The 21,206-nt window shown below is 41.1% G+C and overlaps 1 protein-coding gene across 2 annotated transcripts in view; it reads right to left on the bottom strand.

The window, feature by feature from the left end:
- Positions 1–21,003, bottom strand: part of ENPP1 (ectonucleotide pyrophosphatase/phosphodiesterase 1) — a 72,385-nt gene extending 51,382 nt beyond the window's left edge. The window contains exons 1-2 of one of the 2 annotated variants that reach the window (XM_027603410.2): positions 20,764–20,885; positions 513–625 (exon numbers count right to left, since the gene is read on the bottom strand). In XM_027603410.2, the coding sequence (XP_027459211.1) occupies positions 513–521 (9 nt within the window). In that variant the 5' untranslated portion in view covers positions 522–625; positions 20,764–20,885. Of the gene's footprint in view, positions 1–512; positions 626–20,763 lie in introns of both variants that reach the window. The other variant, XM_027603409.2, reaches the window with a different exon arrangement.
- Between the last annotated feature and the right edge of the window lie 203 nt (positions 21,004–21,206).

Genomic DNA, 21,206 nt, shown 5'->3' on the forward strand with positions numbered 1-21,206 from the left:
TCAGCCATAAAAAAAGAATAAAATCTCGCCGGTTGCTACGAAGTGGATGGAGCTAGGGTATTATGTTAAGTGAAGTAAGTCAGCAAAAGACAAATACTGTATGATTTCACTCATATGTGGAATTTAAGAAACAAAATAGATGAAGATGGGGAAAAAAGAGAGGCAAACCAAGAAAGACTCTTAACTACAGAGAACAAACTAAGGGTTGCTGGAGGGGAGGTGGGAGGGAAGGGTGGGCTAAATGGCTGATGGGTATTAAGCAGGGCACTTGGGATGAACACTGGGTGTTGTAAGTGATAAATCACTAAATTCTACTCCTGAAACTAATATTATACACTGTATGTTAACTAACTGGAACTTAAATAAAAACCCAAAAAAGAAAAAAAAAAAAGATTCTTGACTGAACACAGGCCAGTGGAATAACTATTAGGTCTGTCATGAAAAGAACTGGAAACACCAGCCCTGGAGACCTACTTCCTCAGGCGATTCAGAAGTGGGAGTCAGGAACTCACTTGAGCCATATCCTTGTCAAAATTTTTCCTGGAATGCTGCAGAGCCTCCAGAGAACAGAGTCATCCAGGACAGCAACTCTTTTTCCTATTATGTTCATTTAATTTCTTTCCAGCTTTAACGAGAAATAATTGACACACATCACCATAAGTTTAAGGCATAGAACACGATGGTCTGATCGATATATATTGTGAAATGATTACCACAGTAGGTTCGGCTAACATCTGTCATCTCATATAGATATAATAAAAAGAAAAATTTGTTCATTTATTTTTGTTTCAAAAAGTACCAAGCCCTTCAAAGAGAAGAATATCCAGTACTTGTAACTTCTGGCTGAGTGAGCAAATCACTTCTCTCAGATCTCACCAATTGCTTTCACAGACCATTTCTTTCTGAAGTTAAAGGTCAAAGGGTAAAGAAACAGCCATTTGGTCGTATAAAGTAATGGTTTCAGTAAAGGGATTTAGCTGTGATGGCAACTTCACTCCATGACCTGTACACCCTCGCTGAATCTCAGGATGTAAGCACCTCATCAACAGGATCGGTAACAGAAAATACCTCAACACAAAGCAGGATCATTCTTAAAAAGGCTGGAGGGTAACTCCTCAGATACAGCCCTCCTGCCACTAAAGCTTCCATTTATATCCACAAATGGAAAGTGCCCACAAGGGATCACAGAATTATTAAATATCAGTATTTTGTTCTTGGTTTGATGGTTTATTTAACCATCGTTGGTTTTCAGTTCACCAAAGACATTTTTGTGGCTTCTCTCTATGTATCTTCTCACTTACTTTAGTTTCTTATTCTTAAGAATAAGTCTATTGAGATAAGATCTTGAGGAAAGTGTTTAGTAAACTGGATTTCTATCTCTTGACTTACAACAAAATAAAATGGTGGCTCAGTTGGTTAAGCGTCCTCAAGCTCTTGATTTTGGCTCAGGTCATGATCTCGGGGTCATGAGGTCAGCTCTGCGCTGGACACAGAGCCTGCTTAAAATTCTCTCTCTCCCTCTGTTCCTCCCCCACTCCCTCATGCTCTCTCTCACTCTCTCTCTCTCTAAAAAAGAAATAAAAATAAAGTTTCAAAATAAATGACAGCTCAGGTCATAATGTCAGGGTTGTGGGATCGAGCCCCACGTCAGGCTCTATGCTCAGCAAGGAGTCTGCTGAAGATTCTCTCCCTTTCCTTCTCCCTCTGCCCCTTCCTTGCCCCCTTTCAAATAAATAAATAAAATTAAAAAAATTTTTTTCAACATATGACAGAAGGTTAACGTCCATGACAGATAATGAGCACATAAACAAGAAAGATAATCTGCAGTTTTAAAATACCAAAAGTAATAGTCTATGCAAAGTAAAATGGCTAATAAAAACATGATATTCACCTTCATTACAAATCAAATAACTATAAATCAGAGTCCTTTTTTAGCCAATGAAATGAACAATTATTAAAAAGATTAATAATTACAAGTGTTGGTAAGGAGGTAAGGAGAAACACGCACTTTCGCACTGCCTTCATAGAAGTATATGCTCCTTTCTAAAAGGCCATTTAGATTAATCTACCTAAAATCAAAATGTGCATAATCTCCACTCCTGCAATTCGAAATTTAATAATTTATCTGATAGAAATTTTCACATAAGTGCATAAGGCTATGCATACAGAGATATTTATTTATTATAGCATTATTTGTAGTAGCAAAAATGTGCAAAGAACCTAAATTTCTGATAATAAACAATTGACTAAACATAACGCATTATGGTAAACCCAAGTGATATAAAATACTGATCAATTCTTTTGAAATTATGTAAATCCATCACGGAAATGCTTACTCTTAAAGCCTTCAGCCCCCATGTAAGCAGTCTATTCTGAGGCTATCATGCTGTAAGCCCAAATTATGCTATACATAGATCTAGATCACATGGGAAGGTCCTGAAACTACCTGAAGTGGGAGCAAGATGCCCAGCCAGCCTCTAGATGCTCCATCCCCTGCTGCTACAACTCTAGCCACCATCTGACTACAACCCCATGACAGACCCTGAGCGACATCTGCCCTGCCAAGCTTTCCCCAAATCCTGACCCATCAAATAACATGAGAGGGTTTCGAATCTATAAAACTGATGACCAGATACTGAGCAGAGAGGAATTTATCGAGCTGGAAGGACCAACTAGTACGACTCCCTGAACATGGGAGAGAACATGCTTAGTTTTCTTTCTTCCAAGGTTTTATGCCTACATCATTCCCAAGGTCAAATGATCAATGGAGGAACGTTAAGAGTTGACTCTGCTTACAGCACACAAATGGCCAGCTTCATTCAGAGGTTATGATCTGGTTCTTCATCACTTCACTGAAGGAAGGGAAATGCCTGAAATACACTCCACATAGCGACTTGAGGACACGAGTGATGGGATGTGTACTTTGCTTCCTTTGGTACAGGCACAGGGAATTTAGGCACAAACATTTCTGTTAGTTCACTCCCAATTTTCAAGTGGAAAATAGACTTTTGGTTATGAGTATCAAGAATATTAGCAAACATTTAGGTAAAAAATATAACAAGATGAGGCTGAAAGTCTGAAACATCTTGTAGTACCAGAAAGTAAATGAAGTGCTAAACACAGACACACACACACACACACACACACACACACACAATGATGAGAGAGATGTCAAAAGGTATAAACTTTCAGTTATAAAATAAATAAGTCCTGGGAATGTAGTTAATGTACAGCATGGTAACTATAATTAAAAATACTCTGTTATATGTTTGAAAGTTATTAAGAGTACATCTTAAAAGTTCTCACCACAAGACAAAAAATTTGTAACTATGTGTGATGATGGATTTTAACTAGACTTACTGTGGTAATCACTCTGCAATATACACATATATTGAAACATTATGTTATATAACTGAAACTAATATAAAGTTATATGCCAATTATACCTAAATAAAAAAATTACAATCCAATTATCCAGTGTATGAACATCTCCATTTCACGACATTGTAACTCTCAATATTTTGAAATTAAAGCAACTTTTGTTTTCAACTATACTTCAATTTTAAAAAAGCCAACTATAATTTTAAAAACCTGTTAATCTATAAAGAAAACAATATTAGTAAACATTTGAGAAAAAAATAGGACAAGATGAGCCTGAAAGTCTGAAACATTTTGTAGGACCAGAGAGTAAGAAAGTGTTACACACACACACACACACACACACACACACACACACACACACAAAGTGATGGGGTAGGTCGAAAGGACACGGGAGCCAACTCCCAATGGCCAAAGCTAGAACAATTTGAGCAAAAATACAAATAACATATTTTTGGATGACAGCCCAAAGTATAAAATAAATTTTGGTAAGTACAAACTAAAATAAATAAACGACTGAATAAATAAGTAATAAGTGGGGAAGAACAGACAAATCTCCCATATAGAAGAATTCCAAATAATTTATGTAGATACTCCACCCTCAAGGTAGAACATACTCCAACAAAAGTGTTGGCTGGGATTCCAGGGTGGAAAAGTACAAAAAAGAGTATCTCTAGCAGTGAAGAACACTGAAAAACACTACCTCAGTGGTCTGCCTCCCAAAAGTGAACATTCCCACTATAATCATGAGGAAATGTCAGACAAATAAATCCCAATTGCAGGACATTCCACAAAATACATGACTAGTATTCCTCAAAATTGTCAAGGTCATCAAAACAAGAAAAGTCTGAAAAACACAGCCAAGAGGAAACTACAAGAGATGCAGCAACCAAACATAATGTGGTATTCCTGGATGGGATATGGGAACACCAAACAGAAAAGGTCATCCATCAGGGGAAAACTAAGGAAATACGAATAGAGCATGGACTTTAGTTAATGAGGCTGTATCAGTATGGTTTCATTGGTTGTGACAAATGCACCACAGTCATGTGAGATGTTAATCAACCCAGCTCTGGTTTCACCAAATTTTTCACTTTGCCCCTACTGCTCTCAAGGTGGTAGCAGGTTCTTTCTGTTACCCTTTATGGGGCTGCCTCATTGCCACACCATCCCAATTTGGCTTTCAGTCCTTCCAACAGCTTTGCAACCTGTTTCTTATATTAAATTCTCTTGATGAATTTACCAAGTATGGCCTTTGTTTTCCTGATTGGACGCTGGCCCATACAGGAAGGAATCTCCCCTGCTCTCTCTCACTCTCTCACACACACACACATCGCAAGGCATATCTAAAGGCATAATCTAAACTAAACTGAATATAAGCAAAGAACTTTCCATTTTGAGGATTCATTTGTTTCTAATTCTCTATCTATTAGATAAAAAAAATACATTTTAATTAAGTCTTGCTTCAGTTGGATTTCAAGAAAAAAAAATATCATTGCCCAAATAATCCTGGAAAAGGTTTATTTCTTTTGAAGCTACGATCAAGAAAGATATGTCATTAAATTAAAAGTACTATGAAATGATTTTAGAAAACAAAATGTTTTAAGTTAAGTTCATAAGACAGAAGAGGAAAAGTGGTTCATTTATGGGACAGGAGAGCCCTTTCTACCCTCAGGCCGAGGACAAAACAGATGGGCTAAAAGGTAAGGAGCCATGGATTTTATCCAAAAGACAAGTTTTTCTTGCCTAGGCAGGTATCTTGCCTTCACAGATGGTGGGTCAGAGATAAAATACAAAAGGTGGAGAAAGGACATTGTGCTCAGGTAAGTTTATGTGATTTGTTTGTTTCCCCTCCCACCCCAAGTAATTTTTACACCATAATGACCAGAGCAACTTGTATTTATTTTTGAAAGATGGGCTGGGGGGAGAGGGGTAATAGACAACAAAAAAAGACAACTATCCAGAGGATTCCTGGCAATTCTTCCCAAGGACAGGAAATGGGAAAAACAAGGAGATAATACCGTGGTTACTCAATCACAATTACAGTGGAACTTAAAAACTGGTAGGGATACATGGGTTTATAATTTAGGATGGAACATAATTTAATGTGTCACCTTTTAATGCGTATATTTAGGCTTAGTCAACTTAATGACACTCAATTATTTGGATTAAAAAAAATCCTGAAATTACATTTGTAAGAACATTTACAAAGTAAACCTTTTGAGCAATTTCTTTTGTTCCAACAAATGTTTCTTGAACAAAGAACATTTGTTCTATGTAAATGTTCATTATTACTTGCTGGAAGAACTATAAAAGTAAAAAAAAAAAAAAACCCTATGAGGGCGCCTGGGTGGCTCAGTTGGTTAAGCGACTGCCTTCGGCTCAGGTCATGATCCTGGAGTCCCTGGATAGAGTCCCGCATCGGGCTCCCTGCTCAGCGGGGAGTCTTCTTCTCCCTCTGACCCTCCCCCCATCTCATGTGCTTTCTCTCTCATTCTCTCTGTCTCTCAAATAAATAAATAAAATCTTTAAAAAAAAAAGAAAAACCCCATGATATCACAACCTTCTAGCAACAGAAGTTTGTAAGATGCTAATGTTCTCTTTGCCTCTATTGCCCGGTCTAGGGTCTAGTAGTGACTAACTCTTCGCTGTGGAACACTTGAAAAGTGGCTGGTGTGACTGAGGAACTGAATTCCTTTTTATTTAAACTTAATGTAAATTTTAATTTAAATAGATACTGTGGAATTTACAACCTAGCAGAAAAGATGAAGTAGTTATGAAACAGCCAAGTGAAAGTAAAAGCGTATTCTTTCTTCACCCACCATGCTCTTTAATTTGTTCCTACTGATGTAGTTTTGGAATGTAGGTGAGTTGGTGTTGGTGGGGTGAGGTCCAGAGCCCATGAGTGAATTCTTGGGATGTCTTTGGTGCAATGTGGTAGGTGTATTAAATCACAGGCCCCGTGGGCAGAAAGAGCTCCTGGGTTATGAGGGGTGATGGATTATATACTTGGGAGTTAGGAGAGGTAAAGAAAAGGGAGGTTTTCTTTTGTATGCTGAAGAGGACCTACAAGATACTGGAGGCCTTGCCATCCTCAAGTTCAGGTTGTTTTTCCCTCTAGTAAAGCATTAACATGAAGATAGTTGGAAATTTCCTTCTGGAAGTTAGGTTATAGATAAGAATGCGTTTTTCTTGTAAATCACTAAGACATTTTGTAAACTGACAGAGGCTCCTGTGTTTTTGGACTGTGATCTCTATTAGTTAACCATTTGTTTTTTTCCTTCCCTTAGTTTTAGGGCAGCCAGGACTATCTGAGGAATGTCACACAGATCCCACCTTGGGCAGGGGAGGGGGTCAGCTTGTGCTTTGTCCTCAGCTGGCCTTCTGCTTCCTCATCACTACCACTAAAGCTAAAATGATCCTTACAAACTGTAAATCAGATTTTGTCACTAAGAATGAAAATAGAAATAAAAACAAACAGAAAAATATTTCACTGATTTCCAATAGCTCTTGCAACAAAAAGCAAAATCCATATGGCAGTCTGCAAGGCCCTGCCTGGACCTGGTCTCAGACCCCCTTTCCAGCCACGTCACCCGTCACACACCTCTGCTTACCAGCCACCCTGGTCTCCTTCCAATTCTGGGTTGGACCATGCTCCCTGCTAGCCCAGGGCCTTCATACTTGGAGCCGCCCCCCCCTTCAGAAGCCTCTTCTGCTCACCAGTCACTTCCCCCAGGACACCTTCAACCTCATGGCCCTGGGTAAGGCTTTGGAGGCAGCTCTTATCACTGCTGCAACCTGAGACAATCTTATAGATTCTTTGATAACTGTCTGATCCTGTGGGGATGGATAACTAGAGCAAGAAGGAAGCCTTTCCCTTCCCCTAGCCGCCATTTAGCCCCCAGCTTCTAGCAGGAGACTGCTCACACAGTAGGAACCCGAAATAGTTGTTAAATAAGTTACCCGCCCTAACAATAACAATCAACCCTAATCTAGCATCTACACTCTCTCAGGCACTTTTCTAATTATTCACGTATATTAATTCACTTAATCCTTAAACCAATGAGGTAGCTAGCTACTGTTTTTAATCCCCACTTTACAGGTGAGGAAACCAAGGCACAGAGAAGCTAAGGGACCTGTCCAATGGCACACAGCAGTTACTGACAAAGGTGAGTTTCAACTCCAGCAGTCTGGGCCTTAACCGCTAAACTCTATGGCTTCTATATGATTAAGTAGCAACTGAGGGCTTCGGGGACAGGGGAGATGGAGCCAAAGAGCAGCTAAGGAATGTTTCCCTGTGAGAGGAGAAACAGAGTCGGATCCCAGGGAGTGCCTGGTGTCAGGTAAGGAAAGGGGAGGTTAAAAAAAAAAAAAATCACTCTTGGGGAAGAAAAAAGAAATAATCAATACAAAGTGTATCTGGAAAACAGAACAAGTCTGAGCTGACCATAATGGAAGGTACGTTTCAGCAGAGCTGGGACATTGTGGAACAGGCATCTTGAGATCTTGGCTGACTCTCAATTGGCACAGTACCATAAGAGCCGAAGGTGAAAATTATCTGAGTCCTTCGAATATCTAAATCCAAGTTAGGCATACAACATATGCATGTCCCATATACTACAGAGGGACACAGAGTCCTACTGACGTGTGGGTCCCAGCCCGGACTTATCAGCCATCACGTGTGCTCCCTCTGACATCACACAATTGTGCCAATCCAAGGAGGAAAAGTGCTTCACATCGAGTCTGACAGAGTCAACTCCATAAAGGCATGTATAAAATCACCAAATACTTCCAAAGCTCTTACCATGCACAAGGGTCTACTCCAAGTGCTTGACAAATACTGACTGATCCGTGCCCACACATCTATGTCACAGACCTCCAGGACTGCTGGGAATGGATGAAGCTGTTCATGCCCAGCTCCCATCTGGTAACACTGTTACTGAAGCAATGAGAAAGAGGCAGAAAGAAAACTGAGCTTAGGGGTGTGCCTCTCCCCTTGTACGTTATGTTTAGTAAAATTAATCATTTGGGCACCTGGATGGCTCAGTTGGTTGGGCAGCTGCCTTCAGCTCAGGTCATGATCCTGGAGTCCCAGGATCAAGTTCCACATCAGGCTCCCTGCTCAGCAGGGAGTCTGCTTCTCCCTCAGACGCTCTTCCCTCTCGTGCTCTCTGGCTCTCATTCTCTCTCTCTCAAATAAATAAATAAAATCTTTAAAAAAAAAAAAAAGGAAAATTAATCATTCAACCATAAGAAAGAGACCTGAGCAGTGGAGGGGAGGCTGAGGAATGAATAAAACAAACAAAAACAAAAACAAAAAAGTGTTCTAAACTTTTTTTAATTCTTGGGGACTAAGTAAGTCTGAGGTATGAACAGAGATGCTTTCAAAGATTACCCCACGAACTCGTAAAATAAAAGTCTCAAAATCCTGTTCCTGAAAGGTTAAAGAGCTGTCTAGCAGTAACAAAATCTAATAATGGAATATAAATGAAAAAAAGGAAATGGAGCAGCATCTGAAGTATGACCCCATTTTTGTTAAAACGTGATACACACACAGAAAAGTCCTGAGGTAGAAAACCAAAACAATCAAAAAAATTATTAATAGCAGATAAGAAGAATGCAATCTTTCTTTTCTTCCTTATACTTTCCCACATTTTCTGAACTTTCTGTAATATGTACTATTTTTATAACAAGGGGGAAATAATATAAGCTCTCGATACTATACAAAGATTTTAGACCTAGAAGAAAGCCACCTAGTCCAAAACCCTTGTATTGTGGTTAAAGAAACTGAAAAGTCAGAGAAGCAAAGCAAATGTTCAAAAGTCACACAGCAACTAATTCTTGTGAGTCCAAGTTTCAGACTCTTTAAGTGCCCCTGTCTCCTAAAACTTGCTTGAATCATCCCAGGAAAATCAATGTTCTCTTTTCCTTTGAAAGTTTCCAAGAGATGACAAATGTGTAAATACTTTTATGTATCAACATTCCTCACGTCTACTTCTTTTGAACTGATCGGGAAGGCATTTTAGCGTACAAGCCGAGTTGTTCTGTAGTTCCCTTGTTAATTCAAAGAGACAAGACCTGCATAGTATTCATAATGCTAACCACACCCTTCCCACCTGAATACACTTCATTCACCTGTTTCCTAGTCTCCAGAAGATTCTAATCTCAGTGATGATGCAGGGTGGCACTCTATAGGAAACCAATGTGTTTGGACAATGAAGTATTATGGAATAAACTCTGTGCCAAGGACATTTAATGTGATTCAATGCCACCTGAAAAAGCCCTGGCCCAAGATTTCTTTGTTTTGGTTTTGTGTCAGGGGTACTATTGATTGTTGAGAAGGTACTGGCAGTAGAAACTCTGACCTGAAGAATTATATTTGATGGTGCAATGCTGAAGTGCAATCTGCTTGATACTCTGATAGATGGATGCTTGAACTGGAAGGAACATCCCCATTTTATCAGATCACAGCAAAGCCAGAAGATTGGCACCGCTGAGAGCAATAAAGGGCAATTAAAGGACAAGCCAGGGCAGAGTAAGGAAGAGGGATTAAAAGTGCAAGAAGCAAATGAGAGCACAAGTCAGCTCCTGAGACACGGAAACTGTACACGTGAAGGGGGGGTTAGAGACCGTGTACGTCATGTCCTGTACGCACAACAAGGGCTATGGGCTACTTTAATCAAGGCACCCTGAGGTCCAAGGAAAGAAAGGGGCCAAAGGCAACCTAGCAGTAGCACCATTTCAACCCAAAGCCAACACAGTTGGAACAGTTAAGGAACATTTAGTAATTTTTTTCCTAAGCATAGCATCATGTATGAAGTCTGTGGAAGCACAAAGGTGAATGAGCACCCCCAGCTAGAGAAATTCGGGTTGGTGTGCCTTCTGTACCACTTCGTCGTCCTTAGGAGCACTACTCCTCAAACTTTAATGTGTAGACAAATCCCTGGGGATCTGCACAAATGCAGATTCTGGTTTGGTAGGTCTGGAGTGGGACCCAAGATTCCACACTTCGTACAAGTGCCAAGGAGGTGACGCTGATATTCCAGTCTGCGGACTATACTTTGGGTAGCCAGGATGTGCATGCCGTCTGAGTAAGAAAAATAAAAATTTCAGTCACACCGAAGCTTATCAGTAATCACAAGAAAAACAACCACTTAGGGCACATTTTGTGTCCCACTTTGTATATGTTGTTTAATTTAATTCTCCTTACAACGTCCAGTAAGATTTGATCATCTGATATTCAGGAAACTTAAGTTATCTGCCTACATTCAAACAGCTAATAACAGTTCCAGGATTTAAACCCAAATCTGTCTGACTTCAAAACTATTTATCAATAAGCTACAGGGATAAAATTAAGAGAATACTTAGAAATTCTTAGAAAGTCCCCCAAGTTTCTCTGAGCCATGATTTTTCATCTCCAACATGGAGATAATGGCAGAGCTGTGGTTTATACCAAAAAGAGGTAGCAGATGTGTATTTTGAAATGTAGAAAGGACCTTATATAAAGATACAATAAGTCATAACTAGCTGATTCTTTTTATATGCCTAAATCTCATTTCTTTTTAAGATTTTATTTATTTATTCGACAGAGAGAGAGCACAAGCAGGGGGAGCGGCAGGCAGAGGGAGAAGCAAATTCCCCCCGGAGCAGGGAGCCCAATGCGGGGCTCAATCCCAGACCCCCAGGATCATGACCTGAGCTAAAAGCAAATGCTTAACTGACTGAGCCACCCAGGTGCCCCTCATTTCTTAAAATAGCATTGAATGTAAACCTTTCCTTAAAGTCGATATCCTTAAAACTTTTGGTCTCAGAATTCCTTTATACTCTTAGAGAGGACCCTAAGAAGCCTTTTCAGACAATCATGGACATTCTTTAAAACCACACCAAAATTCTACAAGTGGTAATTTTGTAAAGGCAAAATGCAACATGAAACTTGAGACTAAAATATTTTTCATACTGTTACATTAAAATCTCTTAGTCTATCTTGCACTTTGAATGAAACTTATACCCATTCAGTTTTATAAATCCTCTATCGGTCTCTTGGAAAACATGAGTTTATTGAGTTATGTAGTTCTTCCAAATGTTGACACAATGTCTTATACCTTATGGGAAAAAAACCACATTCCTTACTATTTCCATCAATTTCTTCAGAAAGGCCTTTTTTTAAAGATTGTATTTACTTATTCAAGAGAGAGAGTGAGAGAACACAAGCAGGGGGAGCAGCAGAGGGAGAGGGAGAAGCAGACTCCCTGCTAAGCAAAGAGCCTGATGCGGGACTCGATCCCAGGACTCCAGGATCATGACCTGAGCTGAAGGCAGACGCTTAACTGACTAAACCTCCCAGGTGCCCCCTTCAGAAGTCTTTAAAAATTGGGAAGTTATCGATCATACAATAGCAGATACAAGATTCTCCAAAATTCTAATTTTTGCTGAAAAGATTGGATTTTATCAGGGGCAACGGGTACCTTAATTTGTTTTCCTTGAAGTGACAAGCTAACAAGCATTTTGAGAAAATGTGTGCCAAATACTAAAGCCTGAATAAAAATGTGTCAATTGTTCTTTCAAATAAAAATGGTGTCCCGTGGTAGGGGGTATTGGGGGGGAGCAGCTAGTTCAGCTCACAACTCAATCACAGAGTTTCCCTCCAGAAAACCACAGCTCTGCAGTGTGCGGCAGACGTGTGGATGTGTACTTCCCATTTCACACACTACAGAGATGTCCTTTAGAGTTGAGATTTAAGAAAATCTGCCTCATCCAGGACATTTTTACTGCTTTATCTAGTACACTTTTTTTTATTATGTCATGTTAATCACCATACATCATTAGTTTTTGACGTAGGGTTCCATGATTCAATGTTTGCGTATAACACCCAGTGCTCCATGCAGAAGGTGCCCTCCTTAATACCCATCACCAGGCTAACCCATCCCCCCACCCCCTCCCCTCTAGAACCCTCAGTTTGTTTCTCAGAGTCCATCATCTCTCATGGTTCTTCTCCCCCTCTGATTTCCCCCCCTTCATTCTTCCCCTCCTGCTATCTTCTTCTTCTTCTTTTTTTTTTTTAACATATAATGTATTATTTGTTTCAGAGGTACAGATCTGTGATTCAACAGTCTTGCACAATTCACAGTGCTCACCATAGCACATACCCTCCCCAATGTCTATCACCCAGCCACCCCATCCCTCCCACCCCCCACCACTCCAGCAACCCTCCGTTTGTTTCCAGAGATTAAGAATTCCTCATATCAGTGAGATCATGTGATACATGTCTTTCTCTGATTGACTTATTTCGCTCAGCATAATACCCTCCAGTTCCAACCACATCGTTGCAAATGGCAAGATTTCATTCCTTTTGATGGCTGCATAATATTCCATTGTGTATATATACCACATCTGCTTTATCCATTCATCTGTCGATGGACATCTTGGCTCTACATTCTATTAAGTGAAACTGATTTCTTTTTGGCGTAATCGCAAGTGCATGACCACACATGTAAGTGGGGCTGCCCATCGCCTGGATGCCTTCTAAGGTGACAGCAGTGGCACCTGCCCTTGCTTTAATACCATCAGTATAAATGTCAGCACTGTGAAAAGAGCAAATGACATCATGCTGTTGTTGTTAAAATCGTTTGGAATTCATGGTCCCCCTGAAAGACTTAACTTTGGACACACCAGGGGCCCACCCACCGCACTTTGAGAGTGCTGCCTGAACTATTTTGGCTTTTGCAACTTTGTTCTACCTGTGCTGTCTTTTGCTTATAAACATATGTATTCAAAATAAAGGTAATCTGGAGCAACGGGAGATTCTATGTGGAAAACTTTCATAATGACAGTTGTACTTCTTTTGCTGCACAACAGCACCATAAAAACTGAGTTCCTTGCCACATCTCTCTCTCCATGACAGACCGTGGGCCCCCGATGCCTGCTAATGCCACATAGCTTTTCAAGGGAAAGAAATCAGCTTTAGGAACAAGCTACTTTCTCTGAAATATTTCCTGAAAACCATGCTCTTGAAGGATCTCAAACCACACCTGTGACAGAATGTTTGCCACCTAAATCCACGTAAAATCCTAAGATACATAAGATACCATCCTAAGAAGATGATCCATCCACAAATGAGATATGCTTGTGAAAATTCACTCCCTCCAATATGACTTTCTATTACGCCTCTCTATTTTCCAAGTCTACATTTAAAAATGTATTAAGAAGGAAACTCAAATCAAGAAGATTTGAGTTTCCTTTCCCCCAAATTTGTATACATTGGAAGCTCAGAGTAACGTGTGATTACTGACATCACACTGATTAAAAGGCAAATGAATGGGATGCCATTAGCCATTAATCCAGAATAAAAACCTGTAGTTAAAAGCCCTTAAGGTGGCTCAGTCATTAAATGTCTGCCTTCGGCTCAGGTCATGATCCCAGGGTCCTGGGATCGAGTACCGCATTGGGCTCCCTCCTGAGTGGGGAGCCTGCTTCTTCCTCTCCCACTCCCCCTGCTTGTGTTCCCTCTCTCACTGTGTCTCTCTCTGTCAAATAAATAAGTAAAATCTTTAAAAAAATAAAAAAAACAATAAAAGCCCTTTTGGTTATCAAAGTTTTCTACTTCCAAATTTCAACTGTAAATTTAACCCACTGTTTCTAGAAGTAGAGTAAATGAACCAACTACATCCGAATAACTTGAGGTACTTAATATATTATGCAGATTCTTTGGGTCCATTCCTATCTTAGTCTGCTCAAACTGCTGACATTGCAAAATGTCACAGACTGGGTGGCTTAAACCACAGAAATTCTTACATTTTTAGAGGCTGGCAAGTTGCAGATGAAGGTGCTGGCCAAACTGCATCCTGGTGAAGACTCTTCTTCTGTCTTTCATGATGTTTCCACAGGACGCTTTCTTAGGGTGTGTTGGAAAGGGGCATGAGGGAAGGGAGGGAGACAGCTCACATGTCCTCTCCTCCCCTTTCTTAAAGCCCACTAAGCCCTTCACGACAGCCCTCCCTAATGACCTCAGCTAAGTCTAATCACCTCCCATAGGCCCCGGGTCCAAATATCATCACATTGGGGGAATTATGACTTCACCGTATGAATTTGAGAAGGACACAAACATTTAGTCCATAACAATTTCAAGCCTTCCACACCACAACCTCTGGGAATAGAGCCCAGCAATCTGTTGTCCTTAACAGTTCCCGGCTGTTTTCCTAAGCACACTGCAGTTTGAGTAAACCTGATTGCATCCCTGTGAGCCTGTTTCCTAATCTGTAAACTAGGACTGATGAACACTATACTTTCCTATTTCAGAGTTGCTGATGTGTTGAGGATCGATTAAGAATATATGGGAAAATGCTTTCTAAAATTGCAAAGTGCTTTGTGAATCATCATCATCTAAACTGTTACCACCTACATTTCCACCAAATCTTTTTCTAAAAACTAAAAAGTAGGAGAGCCTGGGTGGTTCAGTCAGTTAAATGTCCCACTCTTGATTTTGGCTCAGGTCATGATCTCAGGGTTGTGAGATCGGGCCCCGTGTTGGGCTCCATGCTGAGTGTGGAGGCTGCTTAAGATTCTCTCCCTCCCTCTCCCTCTGCCCCTCCATTCCTCTCTAAAAAAAAAAAAAAAAAAAAGAATAAGAATTATAAAAACCAAAAACTAAAAGTGAGGGACACCTAGGTGGCTCGGTCAGTTAAGCATCTGACTCTTGGTTTCTGCTCAGGTCATGATCTCAGGGTCCTGAGATCAAGCCCTGTGTCAGGCTCCCCACTCAGTGGGGAGTCTGCTTGAGATTCTCTCCCTCTCCCTCTAAAATAAATAATCTTAAGAAAAACTAAAAATGAAGGATAAAATGAAGATTATTATAGATGTTATCTTAATTCTTATAATTAAACCTCAAATAACTAAAATTCTCAGGAAATAGTGTTCTAGTTAATATGTAGCTGAACATTCTGGTCACTCTTTGGAAAAGCCCTTTTAAATATGTTGTTATACTTTATTTCTGTAGTAAATACATAACTTAGATTTTATTTGATGCCAAAGGGCTTTTATTTGAGTCAGCTTTCTGAATATCAGTTCTTGCTGCATAGGACTCAAGCTGAAAAGTGTAATCTATGTTCTGCCTTGAACTCATTTGCTAAAAGGTTTCTTGTCTACTTTCTGTTGTTTGGGGATATTTTGTAGTTGATAAAGGCATGTTTATTTTAACCAAAGGTAGATCTCTAATTACAAGTTATATTCCAAAAGCTTAGATGTTCCTAAATCATTTGAAATATGAAATGCCTCTTCTACTAAAAAAAAAAAATTATAGACCACAATTAAGTTCTCTAACTTGTCCAAAATGCCCATAATACAGATGAAATACATTTGCCAAATGAGTTAGAAGTTACAGGGGTATTTTGCAGTGAAATTTATCAAACTCAGTCTGATCTTGCCATTTGCAACAACGTGGCTGGAACTGGAGGGTGTTATGCTGAGTGAAATAAGTCAATCAGAGAAAGACATGTATCATATGACCTCACTGATATGAGGAATTCTTAATCTCAGGAAACAAACTGAGGGTTGCTGGAGTGGTGCAGGGGGAGGGATGGGGTGGCTGGGTGATAGACATTGGGGAGGGTATGTGCTATGGTGAGCGCTGTGAATTGTGCAAGACTGTTGAATCACAGATCTGTACCTCTGAAACAAATAATGCAATATATGTTAAGAAAAAAAAAAAGATAGCAGGAGGGGAAGAATGAAGGGGAGTAAGTCGGAGGGGGAGATGAACCATGAGAGACTATGGACTCTGAAAAACAAACTGAGGGTTCTAGAGGGGAGGGGGGTGGGGGGATGGGTTAGCCTGGTGATGGGTATTAAAGAGGGCACATTCTGCATGGAGCACTGGGTGTTATGCACAAACAATGAATCATGGAATACTACATCAAAAACTAATGATGTAATGTATGGTGATTAACATAACAATAAAAAATTTTTTAAAAAGTACAAAAAAATTTATCAAATTCAGTCTGAATATAAAACTGTTTTCATTTACCATTAATGCTGGTATCTGAGAAAAAAGTAAGCTGGGGGACAATGAGAAGGCGATAGATAAAAATTTCTGTTACTATTCTAAATGGGTCAGTGGTCCTCAGTTCTTTATTATACAGAATGCATAAGGTCTCTCAACATGGCCATTAGGGATTCTCTTCAGAATGATGAATAAAGGAGGCAGGGGACAGCAAAACCGAGTGTCCAGAGTGAACTGAACAAGCGGAAAGCAAGGGAATAAAGACAACGTTGAAAGGATGGCTGTGTATCCACGGAGCAGAAACCGCTGAGGTATCAATGGTGAGAAAGAGAGAGAACAGAATGGGACTCAGAGCAGAAAGGAAGTAATTGAAAGCAATGCTGAAGAAAACAGTACCCCGCAAAAGCCACGAAGACTGAATGTGGGGTATGGGAGCAAAGTCACCAACACAGAAGAGGCCTCAATACACGTGGAGCCGACTCTCATCTGTACCTGCAGAATGACCTACCCTGTGCATGCCTGATGGCCACACCTGGGTCGTTTGTACCTAAGAGGATGGCCAACAGTTGGATCCTGCTTCTGAATTCAAGTGATCACAGAGGCCTTGCTTGACCTGTCCTAAAGCATGTTGGCCTTGGCTGGAAACTTTGGTTTATAGCTCCTTCACGGCCTCTTCCATCTCCCAAGGCCCTAATGAAATGATATCCCAGTTTTGACCTTATCCCTGAATTTCTACCCAAGCATCGTATCTATTAGCGCATCTATATTTAGATTCCTGACTTTCAACTGGTCATATGGGTCTGTGGTTAGATAGTCAGTTTTCCAATCTTGCTCTTTTCCAAGGCAAAGTGTCGCTCGGTCTAAGTAAAAATGCAGTGCATTCACTCATTCAACCAAAAGCCGATACTGAATGTCAGGCACTGTCTGAGGCCCAGTGGTAAACACAACCATCTTGCTTGCCTCCTAGGAATGTTTGATTCATTTTATCACAACATGTGAGACAAATACCAAAGGGGGCACACGGGAGACTTCTCTGGCCTCTAAGATGCTCTGGTCATTCTGAAAGATGCTAAACTATGGCTGGAGGATATTAAACTTTACAAACCAAAGAGAAATGTCGATTCCAAGTCTGATTAAGAGCAGAGAATCAGGGGCACCTAGTGGCTGTCAGTTAAGCGTCCGACTCTTGATTTCACCTCAGGCCCTGATCTCGGAGTTGTTAGACGGAGCCCCGCATCGGACTCTGTGCTCAGCATGGGGTCTGCTTGAGATTCTTTCTCTTCCTCTCCCTCTGCCCCGCCCCCCCCACCCCCCGCTCAGGCTCTCTAAATAAATAAATAAATTTCTTAAAAAAAAAAAAAAGAGTAGAAAATTATCTTGAATGTTCTCCAAACTGTATTTTAGAGATAAGACAATGTGTTGTAAAAAGGGGAGAAGAGCTTACCGAATTAGTAACTTTCATACCCAAACTTCTGATAAACAAGGGCAACCTCTGCCACTTACAAAGAACTCTTTCACTGAAAGGTGAAAGTAGTCTTTAACCACAACCACCCACACATAAAGCCCTTTTCACATACACAGGTATACGTATTCATAAGCACTGCAGAAGGTCACAAACACAAAATAACACTGTAGAAGGACTCACTGGTCAGTGGAAAAATGTACTGCACTGTGGTTGAAAATTCTCTGCCCTTTAAAATGATACCAGGGAATAAGAAGGATTATTTCAAATAAATCTTCAAGTCTAACCTCAGTGGAAGTCAAAATTTCAGTTCAAAATTTAATTTGGAACTAAGGAAAGACATCCAGTATTTAACACATCTACTGGAGCATATACAGAGAAATACTTCTACTTGCCCTCTGAGTTTTCTGCAGTCTGGCTTAGTGCCTGGGCATGAGCATTTCCAGGGCCCAGGACCAAAAGCCACCAGAGCCTGCAATTCTTTCCCTGGACTCAACACCACTTCCCTTCTTCATCCACTCTCACATCACTACATCATTTAAGCTTATCTGAAATTTCTTCAGAAAAATGCAAGAGTTGCCACTGATTATCTCTCTGGAAAGCAACTCTTGTAATAATTATCCTGCTAGATAAAAACTGTGTGGCTGAGGACCAGATCAGTGGTTGGCCTCTAGTAATCCCAACCCTGGATGCAGTCAGTCAATTTATTTCTTCAGCTTTATGAAAAGTGTGTTGATGTTTAACCTGAAAAAAGGAATCCCATAATTGCAGCTCCTTTCTAGAAGATTCGTCCCAGAACTTTTTTTTTAAAGATTTTATTTATTTATTTATTTATTTGAGAGAGAGAGAATGAGAGACAGAGAGCACAAGAGGGAAGAGGGTCAGAGGGAGAAGCAGACTCCCCGCTGAGTGGGAAGCCCGATCTGGGACTCGATCCTGGGACTCCAGGATCATGACCTGAGCCGAAGGCAGTCACTTAACCAACTGAGCCACCCAGGCGCCTGTCCCAGAACTCTTTGATGTCAATTGTCAAATTCCTTCTGGAGACTTTTCCCTTTAGAAGTGCATCATTTGGTGGGAAGGGGGGAAGTAGGGTATTGAAGTAGGGAAGAAAAAGAAGAATGGGTAAAAGGTTTTCACATTCACTTGCGTTACTAATTAAGATTACTAATTAAAACATAGCAATGAGTTTAGGTGTATATTTAATGTCCCACAGTATTTCATCAAAGACATGAGGTAAGAATTCTTTGCTGATTTGTGTTACAGCAAAAGACCCCACCTAATGGAATAAGAAATATTCATGATTATACTACTTGTGAAAGTAAGACCTAAGACACTTCCATGTCCAGTACCCAGTTACATCATCAGAACACAGTGGAATGCTGTTTGACCAGCTGATTGCACATGTCAAAGACTGAAATGCATGTTTCAAAGGTAGACCTTTGCTGATAGCTATTGCGGATCTATAAGTAAATGAGTAGGAAAGATTTAAAAACTGAATATAGCAATTGGCAATTTAGCAAGCTTCCAAGGCTATAGGCATTTAGAAATGATTTCACATTAGAGTTGCACACAGATTCAATGTACAATTATTGAATACCTGGTAGTGTGCTAAACACCTGAAAATATGGATACTAAATAATTTTAGTGATCATGTTATAAAAGCAAAGGTCTCCCATTAACAGAAACAAAAAAGAGGTGACTCAAAAGTCCAAAAGTAAGTTCTCATCCTGATGCAAAAATATATGTTGAGATATAAACATTATGTGGTTTGTGACTCTTTGAACCTTAGGCTTAAGTTTTAATTACTAAGCATATGACATCATCTCTTTAGTCTAGGAATGTTGGTTCCCCAAAGTATTGTAACATCTCCATGATACCTAAAATATAGTGAAAATGGAAATGTTTATGAAAGGAAAGCAGATTTCAAATATCAGAAAAGATATTCTCTACACAGCATTGTTCAATCATAGTAAGTGATGTTTTCTATATAATGCATAAAAATGATTATGTCTACTTGTAATTTTCAATTTACTTCCCCACAAACATTGTTCCCATTGGATCCTCATAATAATCCTATGCAATGGGCAATGGAGGTGATGTCCTCATTTTAACAAATTAAGAAATTGAGGTTTGGAAGACTTATACAAGGCCTCAGCAATTACTAACTAAACCAAGAACCCAGGCTCTGACTCTCAGCCCAGCACTTCCTACCATAGGAATGAAAACCCCCACATTTCATCAAAAGGACTGTGGATCTTGCAACTGTCAAAATAGCAGAGGAATAATGGCTACTTTTGTTAGCAACAAAAACCGTGTAACCTACGGTTAAGAGTGGACAAATAATCGTCAACATTTCTTCACATTCGCATAACATGAATATTGATGGAATTTCTGTAACAGCTGCAAGGAAATTCCTAAGCAGAGCCAAAAGAAAAGGCATTTCCTAAAGTTCCTGATAAAATTTAAAGAACTCTGTTCAATCTTTTCAAGTGAAATCAGTTAATGCAAACAAAGTCATCAATACTACCCCCAGATTCGCCCAAAAAAGATTAAAAAGGGGTAAAAAAAGTTGTCCTTTTCTAAGACCAACAACTTTCGGGGGGAGGGTCATTTTTCCCTTCTAAAATCTTCGTACTCTGCTGGGGGACGAGATGGCAATTTTAACAGCCTGGTTTCCTAAACGCGGCCCTTAGAAGCATCCGTGGCACAAGGGGAGCGCGAACCACTACCCCGGGGTAAAGAGCAGGAACAGAGCGGGGAGCAGGTCTGCGCGCCCGCAGGCGAACGCGTGCAGACGAAGAGGAGCGGCCGCAACGCTGCCTCTCTCCGGGCCTCCGGTGCTGACCGCGCTCGGCTCCCAGGAGCCGGGCGCCGCCCTCCCCGCCCTCCCCGCCCTCCCGGGCGCCTGGCCGGGCCGCGGACCTACCAGCGAGAGCACCTTATAGGTGTTGGGGTCTTTGGCCGTGCGGGCGCGCGCCGCCTTCTCCAGCGGCTCCTCCCCCACCTCCATGGGGGCCAGCAGGGACTCAGCCGCCTGCCCGTCCCCGGGCGCCGCGGCGGCGCGACCGACGCTCGGGTCACGGCCGTTCCCCGCCGGGCCCTCCCGGGGAACACGGCCGACCTCGCCGCCGCTGCTCCCGCCCCCCTCGCAGCCCTCGCGCTCCATCGTGCCCCCAGCGCTCCGGCCCCGCCGCCCTGTCGCGCTTTTAATAGGCTCCGCGCCCGCCTCGCCCCGCCCCGCCCCGCCCCGCCCCGCCCGCCGCCGCGCCCGCCCCTCCCCGCCAGACCCTTGGCTCTGTGCCCGTCTCACAGCGCTAGAAGTGAGGGGAAAGTAACTCAACGCCCCGGATTATTTGGCTTCCTGTCTGA

Source organism: Zalophus californianus, chromosome 7, assembly GCF_009762305.2.
Source record: "Zalophus californianus isolate mZalCal1 chromosome 7, mZalCal1.pri.v2, whole genome shotgun sequence".
Taxonomy (NCBI): domain Eukaryota; kingdom Metazoa; phylum Chordata; class Mammalia; order Carnivora; family Otariidae; genus Zalophus; species Zalophus californianus.